General features: G+C 33.0%; 1 protein-coding gene across 7 annotated transcripts in view; it reads left to right on the forward strand.

The window, feature by feature from the left end:
• Nucleotides 1–23,826, forward strand: part of LOC126754493 (nephrin) — a 99,895-nt gene extending 76,069 nt beyond the window's left edge. For 4 of the 7 annotated variants that reach the window (XM_050466507.1, XM_050466506.1, XM_050466508.1 and 1 more), the window contains exons 15-23: nucleotides 4,939–5,220; nucleotides 5,301–5,724; nucleotides 7,257–7,423; nucleotides 7,761–7,949; nucleotides 8,553–8,699; nucleotides 10,809–10,957; nucleotides 12,817–12,928; nucleotides 13,027–13,214; nucleotides 16,532–23,826. In XM_050466507.1, coding sequence (XP_050322464.1) covers nucleotides 4,939–5,220; nucleotides 5,301–5,724; nucleotides 7,257–7,423; nucleotides 7,761–7,949; nucleotides 8,553–8,699; nucleotides 10,809–10,957; nucleotides 12,817–12,928; nucleotides 13,027–13,214; nucleotides 16,532–17,113 — 2,240 coding nt within the window. In that variant the 3' untranslated portion in view covers nucleotides 17,114–23,826. Of the gene's footprint in view, nucleotides 1–4,938; nucleotides 5,221–5,300; nucleotides 5,725–7,256; nucleotides 7,424–7,760; nucleotides 7,950–8,549; nucleotides 8,700–10,808; nucleotides 10,958–12,816; nucleotides 12,929–13,026; nucleotides 13,215–16,531 lie in introns of all 7 variants that reach the window. The other 3 variants (XM_050466510.1, XM_050466511.1, XM_050466509.1) reach the window with 3 other exon arrangements.
• Nucleotides 23,827–24,532: the final 706 nt, after the last annotated feature.

Consider the following 24,532-nt stretch of genomic DNA (forward strand, 5'->3'; position numbering starts at 1 on the left):
AGAAGAATGTGTGCGTGCGGCAACACGCAACAGAATACATTCAGCATCTAACAGCACCATATATACCATAATAGGTTGCTTCAAGATATAGACCGTCAAACATCGCAGCTATTGTTTAAAAAGTCGTGCTGTGATATCGTTACGATCGCTAGCTGATTGACCGCAATCCATAATTCCGCACGTACTATGTCATCGCATTTTGGAATTACTTCTTGCCTTTCTTTGGGCTGCCATACGTTGATGGCAAAAAGAACGCGCGACCTCTTCGTGGCTTCGTAACAAATTTCAATCAGTAATTGATCACTTCGTCTGAAACACACATAAAGTTTTCACTGAACAATTTTCAATAATTTTTCCTTTGGATAGCCGGAATAAAAAAGCAAGCGACCGCAATTGAACAATTCAAATAATTTACAAATCAAAATATTGAAAAACAAAACAAACAAAAATTGAAAAAAATGTGTATGAAAAATGTTACTTTTTGGAATTGTCCAATTTTCCGACTTCTCCTCATGAAAAGTATATGGTATTTGTTTATAAACCTTTCCCGATCCACAACAAACAACCTTTAAAAATTTCATCAACCGTTCTCTTAGTGTTACTAACAAACATTCATTTTTATATACATACATACAAATATACATATGTATGTATGTATGTATGTAACGTTTGTATGGGGAAAAGAAAAAGGCTGTTTTCGGGGTTTTCCGGAAGTTATTCAAATTTCGCCGTAAAAACCATCTTTGAACTTCAACGAACATTTAAGAAAAAGAATTGGCCAAATTGGTCCAGGAGTTATTGAGTTATGAGCGTACATACATTTTGGCGATTCATTTTTATTTATGTATATAGATAAAGATAATGGATTGTCAAAAAAGTCTTGCGGTATTTTTATTGAATTTTTTTTTATTTTTATTGAAATTGAAATGAATTTTTGATGATTCATGCCCAGATCTTGACCGATGCTACGGCTGCTACTATGCCGGTCTCTTTCGACCAATTCAGCGATTTTATCGCAATTTTCGATGACAGGCCTTCCGGAGCGTGGCGCATCTTCGACCACCTCTACACCAGAACGAAAACGTTGAAACCATCGTTGTGCGGTGGAAATGGAAACTGTATCGGGTCCATAAACTGCACAAATTTTATTTGCGGCTTGAGATGCATTTTTGCATTTATCGTAGTAGTACTGTAAAATATGCCGTATTTTCTCTTTATTTTGCTCCATGTTTGCGACGCTATAACTCACGAACGACTTAAAAGAAACGACAATCAATCAAACACGTGTTAGCGCGTGAAATGAATATTCATTTCGATTTATGTTGATTAAACACGATTTTATATTGCAATTTAATTTATTATATGAGTTAAATTTAACTGTACAGTCCGCGTGTTTCTATTGTTTCACTTTCCTCGCTATTCGTAGCGCGTGTGAATGGGATAGAGCAAAAATGTATTTACCGTTAGTTTTCTTGGTATTTTAAGAAATAGCTTTGAGACATTTGTATTGCATGTATAGTGGCAAATTTCAAACTTCTATTTTTTTATTTTTGGCCTAAGGAATCGACCACTGTTCAATGGCTGATCAAAATCAATTTCTTGTATAAAAAACTTGTTTATCTTACAAGATATCTTCATAAAATTTAAGATGGACTATATTCGCAGGCAACGGTGCAATCTACAAAGAAATTATCAATGTACACAATTAAGAGTATTTTTCGGCTTGTTAATCTGCAAGTAGGAAAGTTTTAGTAAAAAAAATTTCGCCTTGATCTTTCTATAGGAATATTCAAAAGAATTATTCGTATTTGAAATCTTTATGAAATAAAAGCTTAATTGTTGAAACGCCAAAATAAACCAAAAATTTGCGTTTTCCAAGCTTCTGTTTTAATTCTTTTTTTTGAAAAATTATGTATCACCTTTTCTCTGTAGCATATTAACACTTCGATAAGCTTGAATCTCGATAGATTTTCTCTCTCTTACTTATGCTTTCTCCCATTAAATTTAAAATTTCAGAAAATGTAGTACTGTCTTTGAACAGCTGAAGGTGTTTCAATGGAATTGTGCCATCTATTACTTCCGCCTTGCAGGGTATTGAGAAAACTACTTTTTAGCATGTTTCCGATAAAGTTCTGTTTGAGCGCTTAACCAGACATTGTGAGAACGGCCCTTATATTGGCTTATTATAACCCATCTTAGCTTCGATATTGAACTAGAGACATTGGCAGCTCCTCGGTTTTTTTTTTCATTCACAAAAGTTTAATTTGAATTGACGAATGAAAATGTAAACACATTAAAATTGCACATTTTCGCGAATGGGTAGTGAGTTAAAATTAAGACAATTATGAATAGTTGTGTTAGGTACATTATATTCTAGACCTTAAATGAAAAAAAAAAATATATATATCAAATTTAAAAATTCAAATTAACATTTTCTCCAAGTCAGACATTTTTAAATAAATACAATGTCAGCTGACTGTCCTTGTCCGCATTGCCAACACAGTTCACGAAAATATGAAATAATCTAGTGTGTTTTATTTTTCATGGATTTAGCTATTAGTTTATAGTGCTCAAGTGAAACACGCCTAATAAAATATATGAGCGTGAATGGAGTTGATCTAGAGTGGTCTTAGTCTCATACCCCTAATATCATCAATTCCTATCTTCTGGTTGACGTTTTGCTGGATTGAGTTTATATCACATACAAGTATATTTCATTTAAAGATGATTTAATAACATCCTATAACATAACTTAATAAAATGCGAAATTTGATTGTAATTCATTCACGACTACATCAAATAATGAATTTCGAATTCTATCGCAATATTTTTAATATGAAGTTTTGAGAACTCCCGTCTTTAATCCGTGCAAATTGCAAAAGGATAAAATGTCCGGTTACCATCGAACTCAGCTCTTCCTTATTCCTTTATTTGTTTAATATAGAGTTTTTTAATACCTGAAAGAAAGTTTTAAAATCTGTAATTGTAAATCTAATGTTACATTAACTTTATTGCATAGCTGAAATAAAATTGAACAAAAAAAAATGAAGCGCCCTAGTATATCTACACTAATATTATTAAGAGGACAGATTTGTACCTATTTTTGTACGCGTGTATGTTTGTAATTAATAGGCTCAAAAAGTACTGGGCCGATTTAAAAAATTCTTTCACCAATAGAATGCTACATTCTTCCAATTTGACATAGGCTACATTTCATTTTGAAAAAAATTAGGGATCCTTGGTAAAATTTTAACAATGTAACCGAAGGTGTAGAAAAATGAGTCTTAAAATGTTTTTCGTCGAATGCGTTGCCGAAACTATTAGCGATAGAACAAAATAATGTACAACAATATTGAAGAACATCATAATGTCTACAAAAAACTCCGCGGTAGCATATGTCCAACTATTGTAGTTATGTCACTACAGCAACTTTTTTCATTTTAAACATTAATGAAAATGATAACCAAATTCAAACCATGCTATTTATGTGTTTATATTAATGTGTATTTCAACGCAAAGAATACAGTACAGCCAGTGGAAACACCGCCAGCAACAAAATTAACATTGACGAGTTTTTTCTCAACTTTCGTCAGTGATCCGTTTACGAGAACGTTGCTCTCTTCGGAAATACCCTGATATTATACATTGGAAGCAAGGCCAACCAGTAGATTGAAATCCAGATGTGTTCTCAACTAATGCATTAGGACGAATTTACACAATCCATCCGAAAAACGACGACTGCTTCTACCTTCGGTTGCTATTGATTAATGTACGTGGTTCAACTTTATTTGAGTCATTGCTTACTGTGAATGGTACGGTGTGTGCAAGGTTTGGAGAAGTAAGCCAGCAATTACAATTGCTGGAACACGTTAATCACTGGAATGAAAATGAAGTTCGCACACTTTTCGCGATAATCATTTCGACATATCAGCCTTCAAATCCGCGTCAATTATGGGATACGAACAAAAAAGACTTTGCCGAAGACATTTTACATGGCTTTCGCTAAAAATTGCAAATGGTAGAATTTCGGTTGATACTTCCGGTGGTTCGATATCAATTCCATCTTCCCTTTGTCAATTCACGAAAGATGAACTCATCACAAATGTTCGGACATTGGCCAAATTATCGTAACTACGATCCCTTAAGTGCACGGGCAATGTTAGCTGCCAAAAATACCGATGTTGTTGACTTAAACTGGAAAATTCAAAGTCAAATTCCGGGAGACTTGCGATCATACAAATCGATCGATCGTCTTGACAATGAAGACGGCGCCGTGAATTATCCAGTGGTATTTCTAAATTCTTTGGACAGGCTTGGTATGCCACCGCATCATTTGCGTGTCAAAGTAGGATCGGTCGTTATTATGTTTCACAATCATCATGCCACGAAACTGTGTAATGGAACCCGACTGATGGTGACGCACCTATCGAATACAAGGGGCAGAATGCTTGAGTCTGCGAATTCCTTTGAGTTCTAACGATTTCCCATTTCAGTTCAAACGTATTTCGTTTCCAGTGAAAATTGCATGTGAGATGACAATCACCTAAAGATAGTAGCATAGTGTGAGGCATAAATTTGGAAATGTTATGTTTTCACACGGCCGTGGCGTGCTCACGAGTTGGAAATCCATCTTTTCTGTACACTGGAACAGAAACCAAAAAATGTTGTTTATCAAGCTGCGTTACATTGAAAAAAAAAACAAAAATTAAATGATAAATTTAACTTTCTTTTCATTTCAAAACACATAATTTCACGCAGGACAACGGCTGCGGGGTCAGCTAGTACTATATATGTATATATATATAAATATTTTTTATTAAATTACATTATTTATATACATATGTATACAAAACCTGGTAGTGAAAAACTGAATGTTTATCTTTTAATTTTGTAAAAAACAAAATTGTAAAGAACTATAACTTTTGATTTTGATTTCAGATGGTACTACCATTAAAGCTATATCAGAAAACATTGTAGTAAATCCTGGCGAAGATGCGATGCTATCATGTACAGTAGAAGGGAAACCATTAACCGAGGAGCACATTAAATGGGAGAGAGTTGCTTATGATATGACAGTGAAAACTACGACTTCGTTTGTGAATAATACTTCATATCTTCACATAAAAGACGCACGCCGGGAGGATGTTGGTAACTTTCGCTGTATTGCAGACAATCGTGTTGCTAATCCCACAAATCGTGATGTTCTTCTAATTGTCAAATGTAAGTGTACTATAGTAGTATCCATTGTAAATTCTAAACATACTCTCATTCTATTATTGTGCCCAATGATGTGATTGCAGTTCCACCCGAAATCGATAAATCGCCAACATTATTACGTGCAGCAAGTGGAACTGGAGAACGTGGACGTTTGCCTTGTCGAGCCCAAGCTTCTCCACAACCAAAATTCACCTGGCGTCAGGAAGGAAAGGATTTGCAAATGAATCGTACATATAAGTATGAAGTTGATGAAAAGAAAATCGATTCACTAACCTATGAATCTACGTTGATAATTGAAAAAGTCGCTCCAGCTGATTATGGAGCTTATGAATGTGTCGCAACGAATGAACTAGGCCAAACTACGGAATTAATTCGATTGGATATCACCTCCCAGCCAGATACGCCACTTAGTTTGAACATATTGAATATCACACATGATAGTGTTTCTTTAGCATGGACACCGGGATTTGACGGAGGATTAAAAGCTTCCTACAGAGTTCGATACAGGTACAGAACTACAATACAAAACCCTTTTCAAGCGAAGCTGTAAATAAAGCAATCAGTAAATAACCAAGTAACCGCAAGTTAATTCAATAGTATAAATGATAGTATTCAGGAAATACCAGAGACACTAAGAAGATTATATTCATTCTAAATCATATATATTTTGCTTCCAATAATTCGGTATTACATATTTAAATACCTGCTTTTAGTGTTACAACTAAATTAAGTAAGTTTATACCATATTAGTTTTATTCGCGTAAATGTCCAGTCTAGTATGCATACATATTTAAATACCTGCTTTTAGTGTTACAACTAAATTAAGTAAGTTTATACCATATTAGTTTTATTCGCGTAAATGTCCAGTCTAGTATGCATACATACATGGCTGTGTGTTTTAATATTTTTTTCGCACACATAGCTAATTTGTTTAAAAATGGGGGAACTACATGATCCCCTGTAACGTATCCTTTTGTTGAGCATGCGAAATTTATTTAAAGTTATAATCGCAATTTTAGAATTTAATATTGTTATTAACGACCTTTTCTTCGATTTGTACTCCATAATAATTCATACATATAATTGTGTAAGGCTCCTGAATTACTATTATGTCTATTTGCGCTGATTACTATAAAATGAGTTTAACTGAAGCCATTTTACTTGAAAATGCCGATTAAAACCTTTACATCATGTTCCGACAAAAGTTTTGAAGAGATTATATTACATTTAATTTATTCACTAATCTACCTAAGCTGCCCTCATTGTCATTGGAGATGTATACAACAGCTGTTGTGACTCGATGACTCATCTCATCGTTTAATATTTATTAAAAGAGAACAATAAAATTCCCTTCTGACAAAAAGAGTGGCGAGATTTCGGGTTGATTAGTTTCAAAACCCGTCGGTGGTTAAAAAGTTTCATTATTGTATGGCGAAAGGTTGCAAAATCCAGTAGATTAGGGAGATAATCTATTCAACAGCCCTAATATTGTTATTAGGTGTCGGTCGGTATTAGTTGACATTTTTAAGAAGCACTTTTTAACATCTTTTACAACATTTCTCACCTTTGGTGAAACTATGGGGAAACAATGACTTTCATCGAAATTTAAAATGGTTATGCCTAATAGATTTCAAATAGTTAGTACGTTAGTCGTGCAATTATTAGATTGATGTGCATTAAATGCTTCGGTTTCTCAAATTGATTAATTTTGGGAAATTTTGCACTTCTTATTTTTATTATGATTATTTGAATAATTCAGAAAGTACTTAAAGAACATATTCAAACTTTAATACCCGCAAAATACTGAAGACAAGTGGTCTTGATATGATCTCTGATTCTGACATTTATTTATACTGTAATAAAGAATGTCTGTGATAAGTAGCCGATAGCAATTCATAATATACTTAAAATAAATGTGGGAATAACTCCTTATATACTCAATTATTTTTATTTTCTTAAGACTTTTACTTTTTTATTTAATGTAACATGCTTCGATAAGTAATGATAATTCTTATTTATTTGCATTCTGCCTTATTCAGAGAGGCGAACCGAGAACAATACAAATATATCGACAGCTTACCAAATAGCCACAAGTTGACCATCAGTGGTTTAAAAACCAACACACTGTACTTATTTTCGGTGATGGCATTCAATGATTTGGGTAACAGTAAATATTTACCCGATTTACAACGTGCACAAACCAAAGGTAAGATACATACCTATAAACATTTAAATTCTGATTTGTTAAATGTTAACATTGCGGAAGAAAGTCATGTGATTATGATCAATATATTGAATAAATGTAGATGTCAATTACATAGATGTGTTCCTAAACAAACTTTACTTGTTATTTTATTTTTCGATAAAAGCTAAAGTATAATTAACGTATTAAAAAATTTAGCTAAGGAAATATATAAACGACCTTTTAAAATATTTCCCTTATTAATCATCTTAAAAATGTTAATGCTGCCTTTGGATTTTTACTACAATCACAACAATACCTAATAAAATGTGATCACTTGAAACGAACAATAATCAAATAGAAGCTCCACCACCTTCGCAACCAGCCTCATCGTTAGGAGGTCCACCGACGACTACCTCAACACCATTGGGAGGAACTTCTGGTTTACTTCTTTTAGTAGGCGTCGTTTCAGGTGTCACGGTAGTTTTATTAAATGTTTTCATTATCGGATGTTGCCTGCACAAACGAAACCAAAAACGACTTAAGCGAGGTATTTTATCACTGATGGAATATTTATTTTTATTTTGAATACGATCGGGGTGTTGTCCAAAAAGAAACGGTGAATTATGTATAAGTGTAGTTAAATGTCTTTAGTAGAGATTCGTCGAACGTTCGTTTTTATTGTAAATAAATCTACACAGTACCAGAAAACTTGTACACGTACATCAGTTTGCATGGACGTGAAATGTTTAGTAATAGTTTTTTCCACAAAGTCGAGCAATTTTTAATTGTAAAGTGTCCCACATTTTATAAATAAACTCTCAAATTCCCCATTTTTCAGGAAGTTAAATATATAGTACATATGTATATATATTAAGTAAATGTGATTAGTCAAGTTACCAAACATTCAATTTTAGAGAGACTTGTTTAAGAAACACTTATCTTATAATTTTTTTTATTTATTATTATATTTATTTCCATTCGAGCGTGAAATGCTCGTAGTTAACTATTTAATTTCCAAATTTCTTAATTTTTACTACCATTAATACTTTTTTATTATAATTGTTTTCTTTTTATGTATTCGTAACCGCGTTTACTCCTTGATTTGTTTACGTCGTTGTTTTCGGCTTTAATTTTTATGCGATTTAAGAAGGATTGGAAATATCAACTGAAGAATTAACTGAAGATTCAAGTACTCCCAGTCTTGTTATATTGGGAATATCAATGTCAGCGTTTGGATTTTTGATAGTCAATGCTGCTTTAGTCGCTTGGTTCTTTGTTCACAATCGACGCAAGAAAGGTTCGTTTATCCGTTTATCTATTTGTGTTTTTATTTGATATATTTTTAATTATTAATTTTTAAACGAGAAGTTACCAGCGCTCTTTCGAAGATCAATTAGTCTGTAAGAAATGTAGTACAACTAAAAACTTGAGTTTGTTGTAGACCATATAAAAATACAAATTGACAAATGCATATATTTGATTTAATCGCAAATCGATCACAACTTGTTTTAAACAAGTAAAGCAGGGCTACGTTCGGGTGCAACCGAACAATTTATACTCTCGCAATTTGCAAATGTCAAAAGCGGGCAACATGTATAGTATGTTACAAAATTTAGTTTTAAAAAATGTCGCGTTATAATTCAACATGTATTATTCGAAGAAACCCAAAATCAAATACATTACCCCATACCAACATACGTATAAACGGTATAAAATCAGGTGAAGAGTCAAAATGAAGAACAAGTTTCCAGCAATTTTATAAAGACAACTCACACGGTGACCGGTATATTCAACATAAAGTCTGCTAGAATAACGAAAATCATTATAATGGGTTGTCAAAAAAGTCTTGCGGTATTTTTATTGAATTTTTTTTTTTATTGAAATTGAAATGAATTTTTGATGACTCATGCCCAGCTTTTGACCGATGCTACGGCTGCTACTATGCCGGTCTCTTTCGACCAATTCAGCGATTTTATCGCAATTTTCGATGACAGGCCTTCCGGAGCGTGGCGCATCTTCGACCACCTCTACACCAGAACGAAAACGTTGAAACCATCGTTGTGCCGTGGAAATGGAAACTGTATCCGGTCCATAAACTGCACAAATTTTATTTGCGGCTTGAGATGCATTTTTGCCTTTATCGTAGTAGTACTGTAAAATATGCCGTATTTTCTCTTTATTTTGCTCCATGTTTGCAACGCTATAACTAGCGAAAATACCGCAAGACTTTTTTGACAACCTATATAAAGAATATGAAGCTTGGGGTTATTCGTAGACTAATTTCACATATACATATATTCAATATTATGCGTTCACTTAATTTTTGGTGATGATTGTTTTTCTTAAAGCACATCTTAGATATACGTCTTGGCCGAAATATGGTATACGATATTAATTCAATACGAGGTTTAAAATTCGTATATTGGATATGAATAAGTTTATACAAGTTTGAAATTCGTATATGAGATTAACATATATGTTCATGTATGTGGGCTTAGAGTAGTATTCACCCGATTTTATTCATTTTAGGCACAACAGAAAAATTTTAATAGTGAGAGTCGCTCTTTTGATTTCCTTAAGATATCTCAGACGTTGACTGGTATATCGGTATTAAGTCAACCGGAAGTTAATTTAAGTATTGATTTACCCTGTTTTGACTCAAAGACGCACTATTGTCTGAAAGATATTCTTTCTGAATGTCAATAATTCGCCTCAGAATATTTCTATTATTTCTGTATAAAGTCAGTTTACATGTTCAGTAGCTAGGGTCCGATAATTTTTGGCCATAATATAGCAACCTCACTAGATTTGTTTAAAAAGTTTTTCCCATCACTTTATTGTTACTTGATATATATCATGTGAACTGGAATATTCGAATGAAATTTAAAATTTTATATATGGAAATTTGCCATGGTTATGGTCCAATTACGCAATGTTTTACAACGTAACAGACGAACAAATTTCAGATCAATTAACCATTTTGTATTTTTATTTGGAGCTCAGTTAAAGCCGTTTATATGGTTTCATATAACGGCATTATGTGGGCGTAACCATGGTCTGATTCCAAGGACCATTCATCCATACATCGCACTTTTAACTCAAATTATTGCTTGCGCGGATAGACAAATCGACCGACAGACACTTGGAATTCAACTCAACAAGTATTAGGTGAACATAACTGCATTAACGACTATTGCGAGAGTATAATGAATTATTAGGCATGTAAGAATTAAAATCCCATTATGTAATAAAAAAAAATTAGTTGACATTTTGTATAACAAATACATATGTAAATATAACTCATCATAACCAGATTTTGTGAACTATCTCAGATAAGGGGATTTTTTCAACAATTCTGTATTTACTAATTTTTGTATTCAAACTGTGATTATTTTTATACAAACAGCTGAGAATGATAACCAACCAGGCAAAACAGCAACAATCGAAATGTATGCGCCAAGTTCCTATAACGATACAGTTACCGGTGAAACATTATCAAGTGTTTCCGAAAAGAGTGAATCATACTCAAATGATGGCAGTCAAATTGAATATACAGTAAGTGTAAATTATAAAAAATATTGACAAAACATACAAATATGTAATACATTTTATTTCTTTGACTGATACAAAAAATCTTAACAAAAGTCACTGAAGTGAATTCGAAAAGTAAATATGTATCTTTATCGTAATACCCCAGAAATGTCATTGTCTTCACTCCACTTTTGTTACGTCGTTTACCTCGCTCGTGCAATACGAACTAAAGAGTACTATTTGTAGTTGTGTCGCTATTGCTGAAATAAATCTTAATTTTTCTGATGTGTTCTGCGAAGTTGTGTCTCTCTAATTTTAAAAGAGTGATAATTTGTATTATTTGAAATGTTCCACTTTTAATGAAATACTTGTGATTTTATTTTTATTTACAGAAATTGACCCCCTGAAAATTTGTCATTTTTCGAGTAGTGACTTTTTTGTAGTTAATGTTTCTAAACAAAATACAAAAATCATATGTGCCTTAATATGTATTTCACAGTAAGAAATGCTCAATTCATACGAAACATATTTTTTACATAAAATAACTTTTGACTCTCCAAAATAAAACCCAGAAAAGATCGTTACGCTTACTACTTACACGTCTACCGACACTCACCTTTGCTGGGAACTTATAGCGAACGTGGATGTGATGCGTGATGCGTGTATGCGCGCGGTGGAAGAACAAAAAAGTGCCGGTCTCCGCCCGTCGGTCCCTTTTGTTAATTATGTCCGATGTCCTCGTGTGTGGTGTATGATGCAGGTGTGTTGAGTGTGAGGTGTGGATGATGAATATGGTGTATGTAGATGTGTTGAGTATGATGTGTGGATGATATGGATTGTGTGAAGATGTGATGTGTTGTGTTAGAATTAGAGGGGGCGCAGAAGCTCATTTAACCACTATACTACTTGAATTGTTCAAAATATTAATAAAGTGGCGGATTCAGTGGGAGGAAATGGGGGAAATTCCGGCGGAATTGAAAGTTGACGAAGAAAAACCAAAAACCTGCGGCCGACAAACAAAACGCGAAAATTTTCGCGTGAGAATTTGCCAATAATATTACAGTCTCAGTGTACATTTCTCTTTTGGATACAATCCGCGAAGATTTGAAGACGCGCTTTTTTAGAGAAGTATTGGATGGATTTCAACTAAGTTTGCTGCTTCCAGAAAAAGTATGTGCTTTGAAAACCAAATGGAAAATCTTATTGACTGCTTGATATGGATTCAAAAGCCTTTGGATAATGACAACGTCGTGCGACGTTTAAAGCTCAAACGTAAACTTGATCACTGGCAGTGTCATTGGGGGCAGAAGCAAAAGTCAACAAGTTACCGACTACTGCATTCAAAACGTTGAAGAACTGCGATGTAGACCTATACTCCATAATTCAGAGGTTTCCTGCGAAATGCGAGCTCTGAACGCTCTTTTTCGACACTTCGCCGCATGAAAACGTGGCTGAGGACGAACATACTTCAAGATAGATTGATCGGCGTTGCTGCACACGCATCATGACATTGAAGTCACTGTATAAGAAGTTCTAAAGGATTCTCAAAACTTGCCCACATCGTTTTGTTTTGTGAAATTTTTCTATTCAATACACGAACTGAGTACATATTGTACGTTACAATAAAGTACTTATGTAACCCGCACGTCTACGATTTTTGTTTTTTCAGTTTTGTAGGATTTTATATAAGAAGGTCGATTTGAAATCTTTCCACCATGATTTTAAACTCTATAAAGATACAGTTTAATATAACAATCTCCACGTTTCAAGTAAATGTTAATAAACCCCCCACCCCCCCTTCCAAAAAAAAAATCTGATTCTGATTTAGAAAATTTTGTTTTAAAATCATTGATTTGACTACAAAACTATATATTTTCTTCAAGGATGAGGCACGAAAAAAGGCAGCTTCGACATATTTGGTAGAAAGCAGCGATATGCCACCTCCTCGTTATCAGAAAGATGGTACTATGCCGATAGTCTATCCAAGTAACATAGGTAAGTACGCTATTTTATTTGGATCTTGAAACTTACTACTTCTAGTATTCCAACTTAGGACTTTTTAAAAAATTAATATTTAATTTTTCAACTTACAGTCAATGCTCGAACATTACCACATCCCCGGCACCACAGTAATGTCACAAATATATTAGATCACCGAGCACACGATGATCAAATCCTTATAAACAAAGGCGTCTACATTCCGTCCCCTTCGCCAGCGCCGCCACCTGATGGTTCATATTATAATATGAATAGTGACAGATATCTTTCATATCCGCCTATGGTAAGTAGTTTTCGTTTGATTAATCAATATAATAATTTTGAGCAATTCATCGCTCTCCATAAATAACGACATACTTATATAGCTTAAATATTTTCGAATTCACGGAATAATTTGCTTGCATCCTACACCCTTAGAGCACTATTATGTTCTAAGGCATAATCCAATTGAACTCCATGAAACTTAACTGGAGTTCCACTTTGCAGAATAACTCCATTTTTTGCTAAAAACAATGATATTTACAAACCTAATTACTAAACTTATAGAATTCTATTTATTAGATACACATACAGAATATTGGATGAATTCAATGTAGTTAGCAATGCTATCACATAAATTCTATATTATATTATATTATTTTTGGATAATACGCTTGCTTTAACGCTTATGAATAGTCTAGTTTGAAAGTGCTAATTTAAGCCCTAAAGAATCATTCCTTTTAATTTATTATACTCTTGCAACCAATTGCTACAGAGTTATATAGTTTTGTTCACCTAACGATTGTGCGTATCACCTAAAGCTAAGCGAGATAGATATAGGGTTATTTATACATATATACACCCAGTCAAGAAAGTATCGGGAATTCCACTGACATAAACAGCTGCTATAAACATACTTGTTAACAGGTTGCGCTAACCTAGTAAAAAAAATTTGTCTGTTTTCCATATAAGAGGGAGATTTAAATGAAGAAATCCCAATACTTTCTGGATAGTGGTTAAATGATCAGCATGACGAGAAAAGTTGAAATTCGGTTGACTGTCTGTCGCCCCGTGGTGGCGCCATCTATATGTCGATTGATGCGTTAGAATCTGCTATTTTCATCGATTGTCCAGTGAGAATTTCATGGCATTTCATTAATTCGAAGTGAAGTTATTGCGTTTTAAGTGTCAGTATATTTGTGTTATCGGTGCGATAATGCGCTTCGAACAAAGAGCCAACATTAAATTTTGTTTTAAAATTGGTAAAACTTTTACCGAAACGTTTCAATTGATAAAACAAGCTTATGGCGATGATTGCCTATCCCGTAGCAGAGTGCACGAGCGGTTTCAACGTTTTCAAAGAGGTCATGAGGACATAAATTACGATCAACATGTGGGCCTATCAATATCCGTGATCACCGGAAATTCCATCGAAACTGTGCGTGAATTCATCAAAAATCAACCGAAATCATCATTGGAATTCATGGAAATGCAGTTGAACATCTCCAAAACATCGATTTATCGCATTTTGACCGAACATTTGGGCTTACGAAAGGTGAGTGTACGGTTTGTTTCGCACAAATTGAATGACGACCAAAAATTTCTCAGAATCCAATATTCGAAGGACGATTATTTGACCAAAAATCACATTTCAATCATTAACCACTCCCCGTATTCACCTTTTATGGCACCGTGCGACTTCTTCCTTTTCGGAAAAATGCATTTGCCCATGAAAGGAAAGCGTTAGCATACTGGCGGCCATACCGGCCAACGAGCTAAAACACTCGTTCGACATGCTTTTGGAGCGTGCAAAAAGGTATATTGAAGCAGAAGAAGACTATTTTGAATAAAATAAATTGATTTTGCCGAAAAAAACATTTGTTTGTTTTTTTTTTAAGTCCTGTTTACTTTGGGACGCACCTTGTAGGTGTTTAAACATTTTTGGTTGGATTTGAACAATTTTCGGTCATAATATGGCATACACTAAGGGCATTATTTGTGCGCAGTTTTATCCCGATACACTAATTACTTCTTGATTTGTGTACTGGAAAGTGAAAGAATCAAATGGAATTTAAAATTGTGTTATTTATATGGGAAGTTGTCCTGATTTCGCCAGTTCTCGTACTGTGACATAGAAATGTGAGAATACGTACGAAATTTGGTCGAAATCGGTAAGGCGGGTTTCCAAGTATTGGATTTTCCTAAAAAGTGGGTGGTGTCACGCCCAAACTATCTCGCAGGTAAAGTTTAATGTTTCTGACGTATTTAGTTATTGCGCTTTTAGTAGTTTTGAAAAGTACTGTTATATTTCATCAATGTTAGATTTCATCCATTTTCTCTAACCAAATATGGTTGTAGCTTTAGTAGTTGAGGAGACATGTACATTAAAGTTATTGGGGGACAGGCCCACTTTTTCAAAATTTTTTTGCTCACAGATAATTTAGAGCTTAGTTAAAGCATTTAATAGGTTTTCGGTTAATGTCGCTTTGTATGCGTGGCGGTGGTCCAATTACGAACTTGTATTTATTTCTGTACTAAGGAACCGGCGTACCAAGTTTCATCAAGATATCTGTATTTTTTACTCTGGTTACAGCTTGCACGGACGGATAGACAGACAGTCACCCGGATTTCAACTTTTATCTTCATCCTGATCACTTATCTTTATACATACATATATAAAAAGTACGTGTCACGTTGTGTGTTCGCAATGGACTCCCAAACTACTGAACCGATTTTAGTAAAATTTAGCACACTGTGTTCGGTTCGAACCAACTTAGAAGATAGGATAGTTAAAATAATTCATTAATAAAAAATACAGCGAAAGCTCTCTTAAATGGAGTAATCCAGTAACCATGCACATTGTTGATGTTAACAAGTATAACCTATTAAGCGGACAACTCTGTTAACTGGACAGAAACGTTGGCAATCAGACACTGAGAAAGCAATTTCCAATGAAATTTATTTGTATAAACATATTCAAAATTAAACCTCAAGTACAATCTCTTGGATTCTTATACCGACAAAATCGTTTTCGCCTTTATTCGCAAAAAAAGTTTTAACTGTATTGAATAGTTTATTATATGAATAATAGTATAAAATGTATACCACAGCAATGCGTGGCCGGATCCCCTAGTATATATATATAACCCTATATCTATATGTTTTAGTTTCAGGTGATACGTACAACCGTTAGGTGATAAAAAAAACCATTATACTCTGTAGCAACGAGTTGCAAGAGAATACTAGTAAGACTAGTAAGAAGCATTATGGACAAATTTGATAAGCAATATCCCATATAAAATTCATAAAGTTGGTCCTTCATTATCTGAGAGTTATTTTAAGAATACAAAACAGATCTAACAATATCAAAACAAGTACGAGTATGTATACATAATATATGAAAATATTGCCATGCCATTGGAAATATCCTCAAATGAGAATGTTAATATATTTTTCTGATGTCATATGCAAAGATTTTATAATTATTATTACTGTAATTTTAAATATTATAGTCTTTTCTCATTTTTTATGTTTTTTCATCCAGTATAAGGGTCAATGATTTATAATCGAAGGGATATTTAAAACTTTCATGTATGCAATGTTTCTTTTTCTGCCCAACAGGATTATCCTCCTCAACTAGATTTTGCATCGCCTCCATTACCAATGGCACATCTTCAACCGATTACGCAGGCATCTATAATAAGTGGTAATGCCATCATTGGCAGTGGAAGCGGTACCCTTCGTAGAGGCATTATGCGTGGAGTTGTGGGAATGCCGCCTCCCGATGTTACTCAACTAACGAATACTAGTTTGACTGGTGCTAGCAACATCCAATTGCTTCACGAACTGCATCCAATAAATATTTCAAATAATTCATGCTCCACACAAACCACAAGCATTACAGGTAACGGGAGTATGATGTCAACGATTCCAAGCAGCACCTCCAAACAGCCTCAAAGTATACTTAAGGATCCAAATAGGTCTAAACCACAGCAACAGCTATTAAGTGCGAATCTAGTTGGTGTGGGTGTACCCACAGCTTCAGGTAGTCTTCAAATTCTCAATATTCCCACATCTGCTGGTATTAGTGGTAATCTTTTGATGACCGCGAGCGGGACATATGATCCGGCAAACCTTAGTACTTTCAATGCTGCTACTGGTACAACATTGGCATACACCGATGCCGATGGGCATTTAGTATAGCTGTAGGAGCGCACGGGATTACCGATGGAAAATACGCTAGCCGTAATTGATGACCCTTCGGCTCCCTCTGTTGTCAGGTCCAACACTACACGTTACTGACAAAGAAATACTCGTACAATTGCACAGGTCAAAGTGAGAAGATATTGCAGAAAATAGAATAATTAGGCAAGAGAAAAAGATACTGAGTTTAACAATAAGATTAGATTTAAGTTCATTTAATCAAATAGCCTAAATTAGTACTTACCAACGTAAAAGACCTGATGCTGGAAAGGTTGCATTAAAATAATTATAAGTATATAACAAGTACCCAACCAAATATAATCACCATTGTTTGAACTTTCCCGATAGCCATAAACAATTACTACGTGCAGACACCATAGAAAATTGTAAGGTTTGCTAAAGGGGCTCACTTATGAATTAGTGATTATCGTTCTTTATACTCTCACAACATGTTACACCGAGTGTAACAGTTTTTATTACCAAACGGTTGTTTGTAATTAATCGAGAGAGAGTCGATTTAAATTCAGGACGTCCGTGTATCCGTGCATGCGATAACTTGAGTGAAAATGAAAAAAATTGCAGATTAGCAAAATCGGAGCACTGTCACGCCCACAAAGTGCCTTTAAACAATATAATATAAAGTTCTGTAACTAAGTTATAAATGAATCTATATCAGGTTGTAAAATAATTTGGTCGTTTGATAAGAAAAACACAATTTTATTATTCAAAATACACTTTACTATTCAGTATAATCTCGCTGAACATTAATACACTTTCTTCAACGATCCTCCAATCTGTGGATCCCATCCCTGATGTGAGAATCCGGAAGGTCTGCAAAATACGCTTAAACAGCCGTTGTGACCTCTTCATTTGATGAAAAACGCTTGCCACGTATACATTTTTTGATTCCTGAAACAAATGGAAGTCGCTGGGGGCCAAATCTGGTGAATACGGTAGATGCTCCATCAATTCGAACTTTAATTTATGGAATTTAGCCATTGTCAAAATGCTCTTGTGACACGGTGCATTGTCCTGGTGAAAAAGGATTTTTTCTTCTGCAAACCGGGTCTTTTTTCACGATTTTTTTCTTCAACTGGTCCAAAAGGTTGTAATAATATTCAAAATTAATTGTTTTACCAGTTTGCAAGTAATCCGCAAACCAAATTCCTCTCGCATCCCAAAAATCTGATGCAATAACCGTCTTGGCCGATTCCCGGACACGAACTCGTTTCGAAGCCGAGCAACTAGGTGCACACCACTCTTCACAGCTTTCTAAAACCCAAAATTTCAATTAAAATATGGCTCACACTGCCTAATAAGATGTGTACTCTCAATCTCTCTCAGTCAATCGACGATCTTCCAAAATCATATCCTGTTTTTGGCTATGATTTCTGGTGTTGATGTGCTTTTTAGACGTCCTTCACGTGAATCGTCTTCAAAGCTTGTACAGTCACGTTTAAATTCAGCAATCCATCTTTCTACGGTTCTAATTGTAGATGAACAATCATTATACACTTTTAATATTCGTTCGTGAATTTATTTTCGTGCTACACCTTCCAAAAATAAGAATTTTATCACTTCACGATATTCAATTTTATCCATTGTAAAAAAATACGGTGACACGGTGCGACTAAATGGCTTGTAAACTAAGAATGAATTGACAGATTGAAATGGATCTTAACTTACGTTCATATGAAAAGTGTACCAACAAATTGTGGCCTAATAGCAACGCCCTCTCTTATCGAACGATAAATTGATTGAACAACCTGGGACATATTTTGAAAACCGCTAAAGTACGTTAGTTCGCTAAAGATTTTGCAGTTCGAATTGTATGAAATGGATGTATCTAAATTAGTATACAAAGTAGACTGTAGGTGTGGCACCACCTTCTTTTTTTCCCAGAAACAACTCAACCAAATTTTAATCAAATTAAATACCATTACCTTTGCATATTCCGTTACAGTTTAAAAATGAAAGAAATCAGAATACAACCACAGCTACTTTCTATATAACACAATTTTAATCTTTTTCGCTTACTGTGCAATAAATAAATCAACCACCAATGAAAATATTGAAATCAAACTTTGTACAATTAGTGCTTTTAAGGGTTGGTATCTATTTGAGTATGCAGAAAATAAGTTCAAAATTTGTACGTAGTTTTTCTACTGCTATTGATGAAGTTCGAAGCGTATACATATGTATATAAATCAAGTACCTCTTTCTTCATAAAAGCTACTAAACATTTTTAACACATTCCGTCCGTCGAAAAATCAACGTAGCATGCCCAATGCATATGTTGACGTAATTGTTTTAATGTCAAAATTAAATGCAATTCCGGGCTCGGTTCAATATTTCATTGACATTAGGCGGACACCTTTTCTTAACCATAATGTAGATTGGCGATGTCATTGAAATCAGCTTAAAACTTGGTCTAAGGGCAAAACCCTGTTATAACTATTCCCATCACTCTTTGTCTCCAAATGTAGTCAATTTATGTGAGTTGTATGTCTTAGTGGAAGAGTTTTAACAAAATGTTAGGATGGGTCAAAAAAGCGAATGTTGATAGACATAGAAGTGCTATCCAAGTATGAGCTCTTAATTATAACGGGAATGTCCTCCGCCTAATGGTTTTCTATTATTTATTATTATCAGTTTGAAAAATTTGTGTCGGGTTACACTTAAACTACCGAAGTTTAAAATGCCGACACATCAAAATACCGACAAAATTTAAATATGCAGCTAAATCAAAATGTCGGTTGTCAGAATTCTAAATTTCGAGATCCTAAGTAATCCTAACAGAGAATAAAATAAGAAAACTAATTGTTGTATTATGTATACGTGAATTTGATGGAGAGGTTGCGAGTCACATAAAGGTATGTGCACCCAAATGTGTGTACTTAGGAATATATGATGATGTAGACATAATAAGCACATTTCAATCTTTCAAGGGGCCTGAAAGCTCTAAACATGCATATGTATGTGCAAATAATACTGAAAAAAACTTTTCTGATGGCTTGAAAACTTTCATTAAATAAGTAATGCGCATTAAAAGTATGGTATCCTGCAAGTGTCTTTAAACAGCAATCACTGTGAATGGTAATTTCAGGCATTCTCAAGAAAATTAAAGAAAAATATAGTTACAAAGTCTATGCAATGAATTTTCATTAACTATAGAATATACTAAACTCAAAAAAGTTAATTAAAGTATAATGTGAAGATCTTTTGTTGCATCAATTTTAAAAAATGTAGCCTCATGTAAAAATTTTAGTATAATTGTGAGAGCACGTGTATGTAAGCATGCAAAAATGACAATAATACACTATTTTTTTGATAATTTCTTCTACAGATAATTTGACACAATTCTGTATCTATAGGCTTTTAAATAGTTTTTTGTTATCTTATTTAATTCCATAACATCTCTAAAATATTGTCCTGAATTCTCAAGTTGAGTCGAGTAATAGTTTTTCTCGCAACTGAGTTTCCAAAGTCGGTTGACAAGATTCCTCGCGAACTTCTCAACCGATCTTAATGAAATTAGATTTGGTGGGTCAAAAAAGCGAATACTTTTTTCCGTTTGGTACTCTGGAAAGCCGTTCTTAGGCTCCCTTACGAAAATCTCTCCAAGCATGAACTCTTAATCGCAACGGGAAGGTCCAACGCCTTAAAGTTTCTGTTATTTTTCTTATTATCTGATAGAAAAATTCAAATCCAGCTTCCAACTGCTTAAAACATATCTCGTTTAATAACGAATTTTTCATAAACCTAATTGTTTAAAAGACATTAACGGTTGAAGTTTGATTATTTTAAGACAAATTTCTTTTTTTCTCTGAAAAAAGCCTTTATAATTTTTCGAATAAGTTAAGCGTTCAGGAGATATCCTTCGTACAAAGTCAACGACAAAAAAATAAAAAAAGAAATAAAAATAAGAAGCCATTTTTGTTGAGCAGAAAATTTTCTCCTAAACTGATATTTTTCCAATTTAAAATTTTTTTTTCACTGATTTATTAAATTTATTCCTTAAAATAATCAAACTAAACCCTTAATATCTTTTAAACGGTTAGGCTTTTATATATAAAAAAAATTGTTAGAGACGATTATGTAGAGCATTTAAATTCCTATAAAATCTATGAAACGAGATTGAATCAAGTAAATAGAAGCTAGATTCTTCAGAGCTGTCAAAAAACCTATTTTTCAGAGTACCAAGCGAAAAATTGTTTTTTTTTTAACCCACCCGAGTGTGCATGTACTCTTTAGATGACAATATTTATGTGGTCGAACTATAGAACGCATTTACAATGTGCATCAAATGTATTTTCATTAAAAGTGAAGGTAAAAATAATCTAACGTAATATATAATATATTGGTTTGGTACTTGTTAAATATTTGACTATAATACATACAAACCTTTAGACGTAAAGCAATTTAAGGAGAAAACGGAAATTTGCCAAAAGCCGACTGAAGTTTAATCATATTATGACTAACTAAATAAACAAAAAATGTTGATTAAAATTTAAACAATTAGTACATTTTTGTATATAATATTTAAAAATTCTGTACAATTTTCGTATAACCGAAATATGAATATAAAGAACTTGAATTACTTATAGAACAAAATTTTGCAAATTTAAATAGATGACGAATCATGTTAATTAATAATTAGGATATTTGTATATTAAGAATCCGTTTAAAAAAATTTCCATTCATATTTATTAAGTATACTTACATTTGTTAAGATCTGCATTTATAATTCGTATCATAAATTAATTTGGAGTAAATAATGTGGGACCAGTTTTTATTACAACCTTTTGGAAAGAACAGTCTGACACACCGATCGATCAATCCACACTCAAGTTTGATGGCAGCGGAATAAATATAACTATATTTGTACATTCATATATTGAGTAGTTATGTAGTAGGAATTAAATTTTTTATAAAATCTTTAAATTGGCGTAAGATTATTATTATTTATCTATCTTGTATGTATCACCCAAATGCGTAGATCTCTTGTTTTAAATATGCAGACTTAAACTTACGTGAAAAAATTAATTCTTATCGAACAAAGCAGATTTAAGGTCCCTCAGCTTATATTTGGTAATTTTTAATTTTTCCTACACATGTATTTTTAAACATTGCCATAGTTGTAAGTTAGAGTAATATTGAAAAAGGTATCGGTAATCGTTGCTTATGTCTTCCCGTCTAAATTACCAAACAGCAGACGTAAACTCATTCATTAAGAAATCATGCAAACATTTTATAGTAATATTAATAATGAAAATAATAGTGAAAGTAACAACTATTAAGTCAGTGTGAAAAGTTTCAATTAAACCTCTGTTAAATAAATGTTCTTATTAAATTATATTTATATACAAATTAAATATATATTTACATACAATATAATAGTTTGGAAAGGAAGAAGAAACCGTTATAATTATTTCATGCTAGGTCATAAAGTTTTGTTCATAGTAATCTAAATTCTATCATTTCTAAATTATTCCTCTATACCATATATGTATATAGCAACGAGATGGTCATACACTATTTTAGTAAGAACTGATTTCTTAAACAAACAAATAAACTTTAAGAAGGACTTTTAAAAATTTTAAAATCCATTTTTTCCCCCTTCAACCTGTTAGCAGAAATCGAAATATATTTGCTAAACGCAATTTTACACATGTAAATCAAAACTTATACCCATGCATTTCTTTTTCTAAATGTATTTTTTTGAGCTTTCGATAACTGATATAATGCGAAACTAAAAGTTTTTTATATTGATACTCATAATGTAGTAATCGGAGGTATTCAATTTTATTCAACCCAAAGAGTAGAAAGTTTGTGGCGAAATTTGAAGCAAGTTCTTACCTTCAATATCGATATATACATACGAACATGTGTATATAGTACATACGTGTAAAAGTAGATTACATAATTTGCAACGAGATATGGTACGAATCGAGTACCACTACGCTAGCTATAATTAATCATCGCTAAATACTACCTGTCATCAAGGCTGAGAAACCCATTGAAATTGCTTAATTAACAATTACAAATTGCCTATTTTACGAATAAATTACATAAGCAACGGTGTTTTAAAAACAACGTAGCTATATTGCACTACAAGTGTATCTCACACAGAGTAGATAGCGTAGTGGTATTACATAACTTGGTTCAACGAAATAGTGTACGAATGCCCATTACATGTTTTAAATGGAGTAACACAGATTTTCAATCATACATACTCTTAAATAAACTAATATTATAATTTTCTGTTTTTAATACATTAACATATATACATAAATGAAATAATTTTTATCTCTTTCGATCCTGTTATCTACTAGATAAAAATTAAAGATTGCATTAAACACAATATAAAGTTAAACATAAATCTCAAGAATAATATTATATAAAACAATGAGCTAAAAAACGAATTAAGAATAAGTAATATGTAAAGATTTTTATTATTAAAATTGCCAAAGAGTTTTTAAAAAAGTTTCTTAGGTAATTGTATATTCGCAATTTAAAACATAAAACTAAAAATTTTACTAAGAAATTAAGTTTCACGAAAGTCATTAAACAAATATAAATAAGAACACATATGTACATTTGTAAGTATAAATAAATACAAACATTTATGATACGTGTATGAAAAAACATTCTTATCAATATGTATGGAAATGTGCTATAGTTTTTAAATAAAATTACATAAATACAAAATATTTATCTGTATAAAAATTTTGATTATGGTTTTCAGCAATGAGTGGTAAACACTTTTGTTCAGCAGTGGATTATTCCCCAGATTTATCAGTTTTATTTGTTTTTCTATAAATATATCGATTTTCTATAAATGGATAAGGAATCATCTAACAAACTCGCCAAAAGCGATGGAGGTCTCCATTACTCTTACAATGTAACAGGTCAATTGAAAAGTACCCGGCTTACCATTAGATGATACGCTGATTATAGCGACCCTCCGACTTTTTGGTTCCATTTTTATACTTTTGCAACATGTTGCTACCAAATTTGGCACAATTCCGATTTCTTTGGCGCCGCGATTTGAAGGTACCGTTGGAAAGAGGAAGTCCTCCTGATTAAAAAATATATAGGGTTATAGGTACCGCAAACGCTTAGTTTACGAGATATTCGACCTTAAAGTTCAAAAATTCCCAAAATTCGAGCATTTCAACAAGCTATTTTACCGCATTAAACACACTTTACTCACATTTTTCACTTCAAATTAATTAATTTAAACTATAAACTTTTAAATAAATCCACATTTTACACTTTTAACAGTTTTTTTACCGAAGAAATCTTTATTTTAAAAATTACATTTTACACTCGTAGTGAACATCATGTGTGTGCTAAAATTACGACGAAATGGAGCGCTGCCATGTGATAATAAGGAAATTCGCTGAAATGCCTTTT

This window comes from Bactrocera neohumeralis, chromosome 4 (genome assembly GCF_024586455.1).
Source record: "Bactrocera neohumeralis isolate Rockhampton chromosome 4, APGP_CSIRO_Bneo_wtdbg2-racon-allhic-juicebox.fasta_v2, whole genome shotgun sequence".
In the NCBI taxonomy this organism is placed as follows: Eukaryota; Metazoa; Arthropoda; class Insecta; order Diptera; family Tephritidae; genus Bactrocera; species Bactrocera neohumeralis.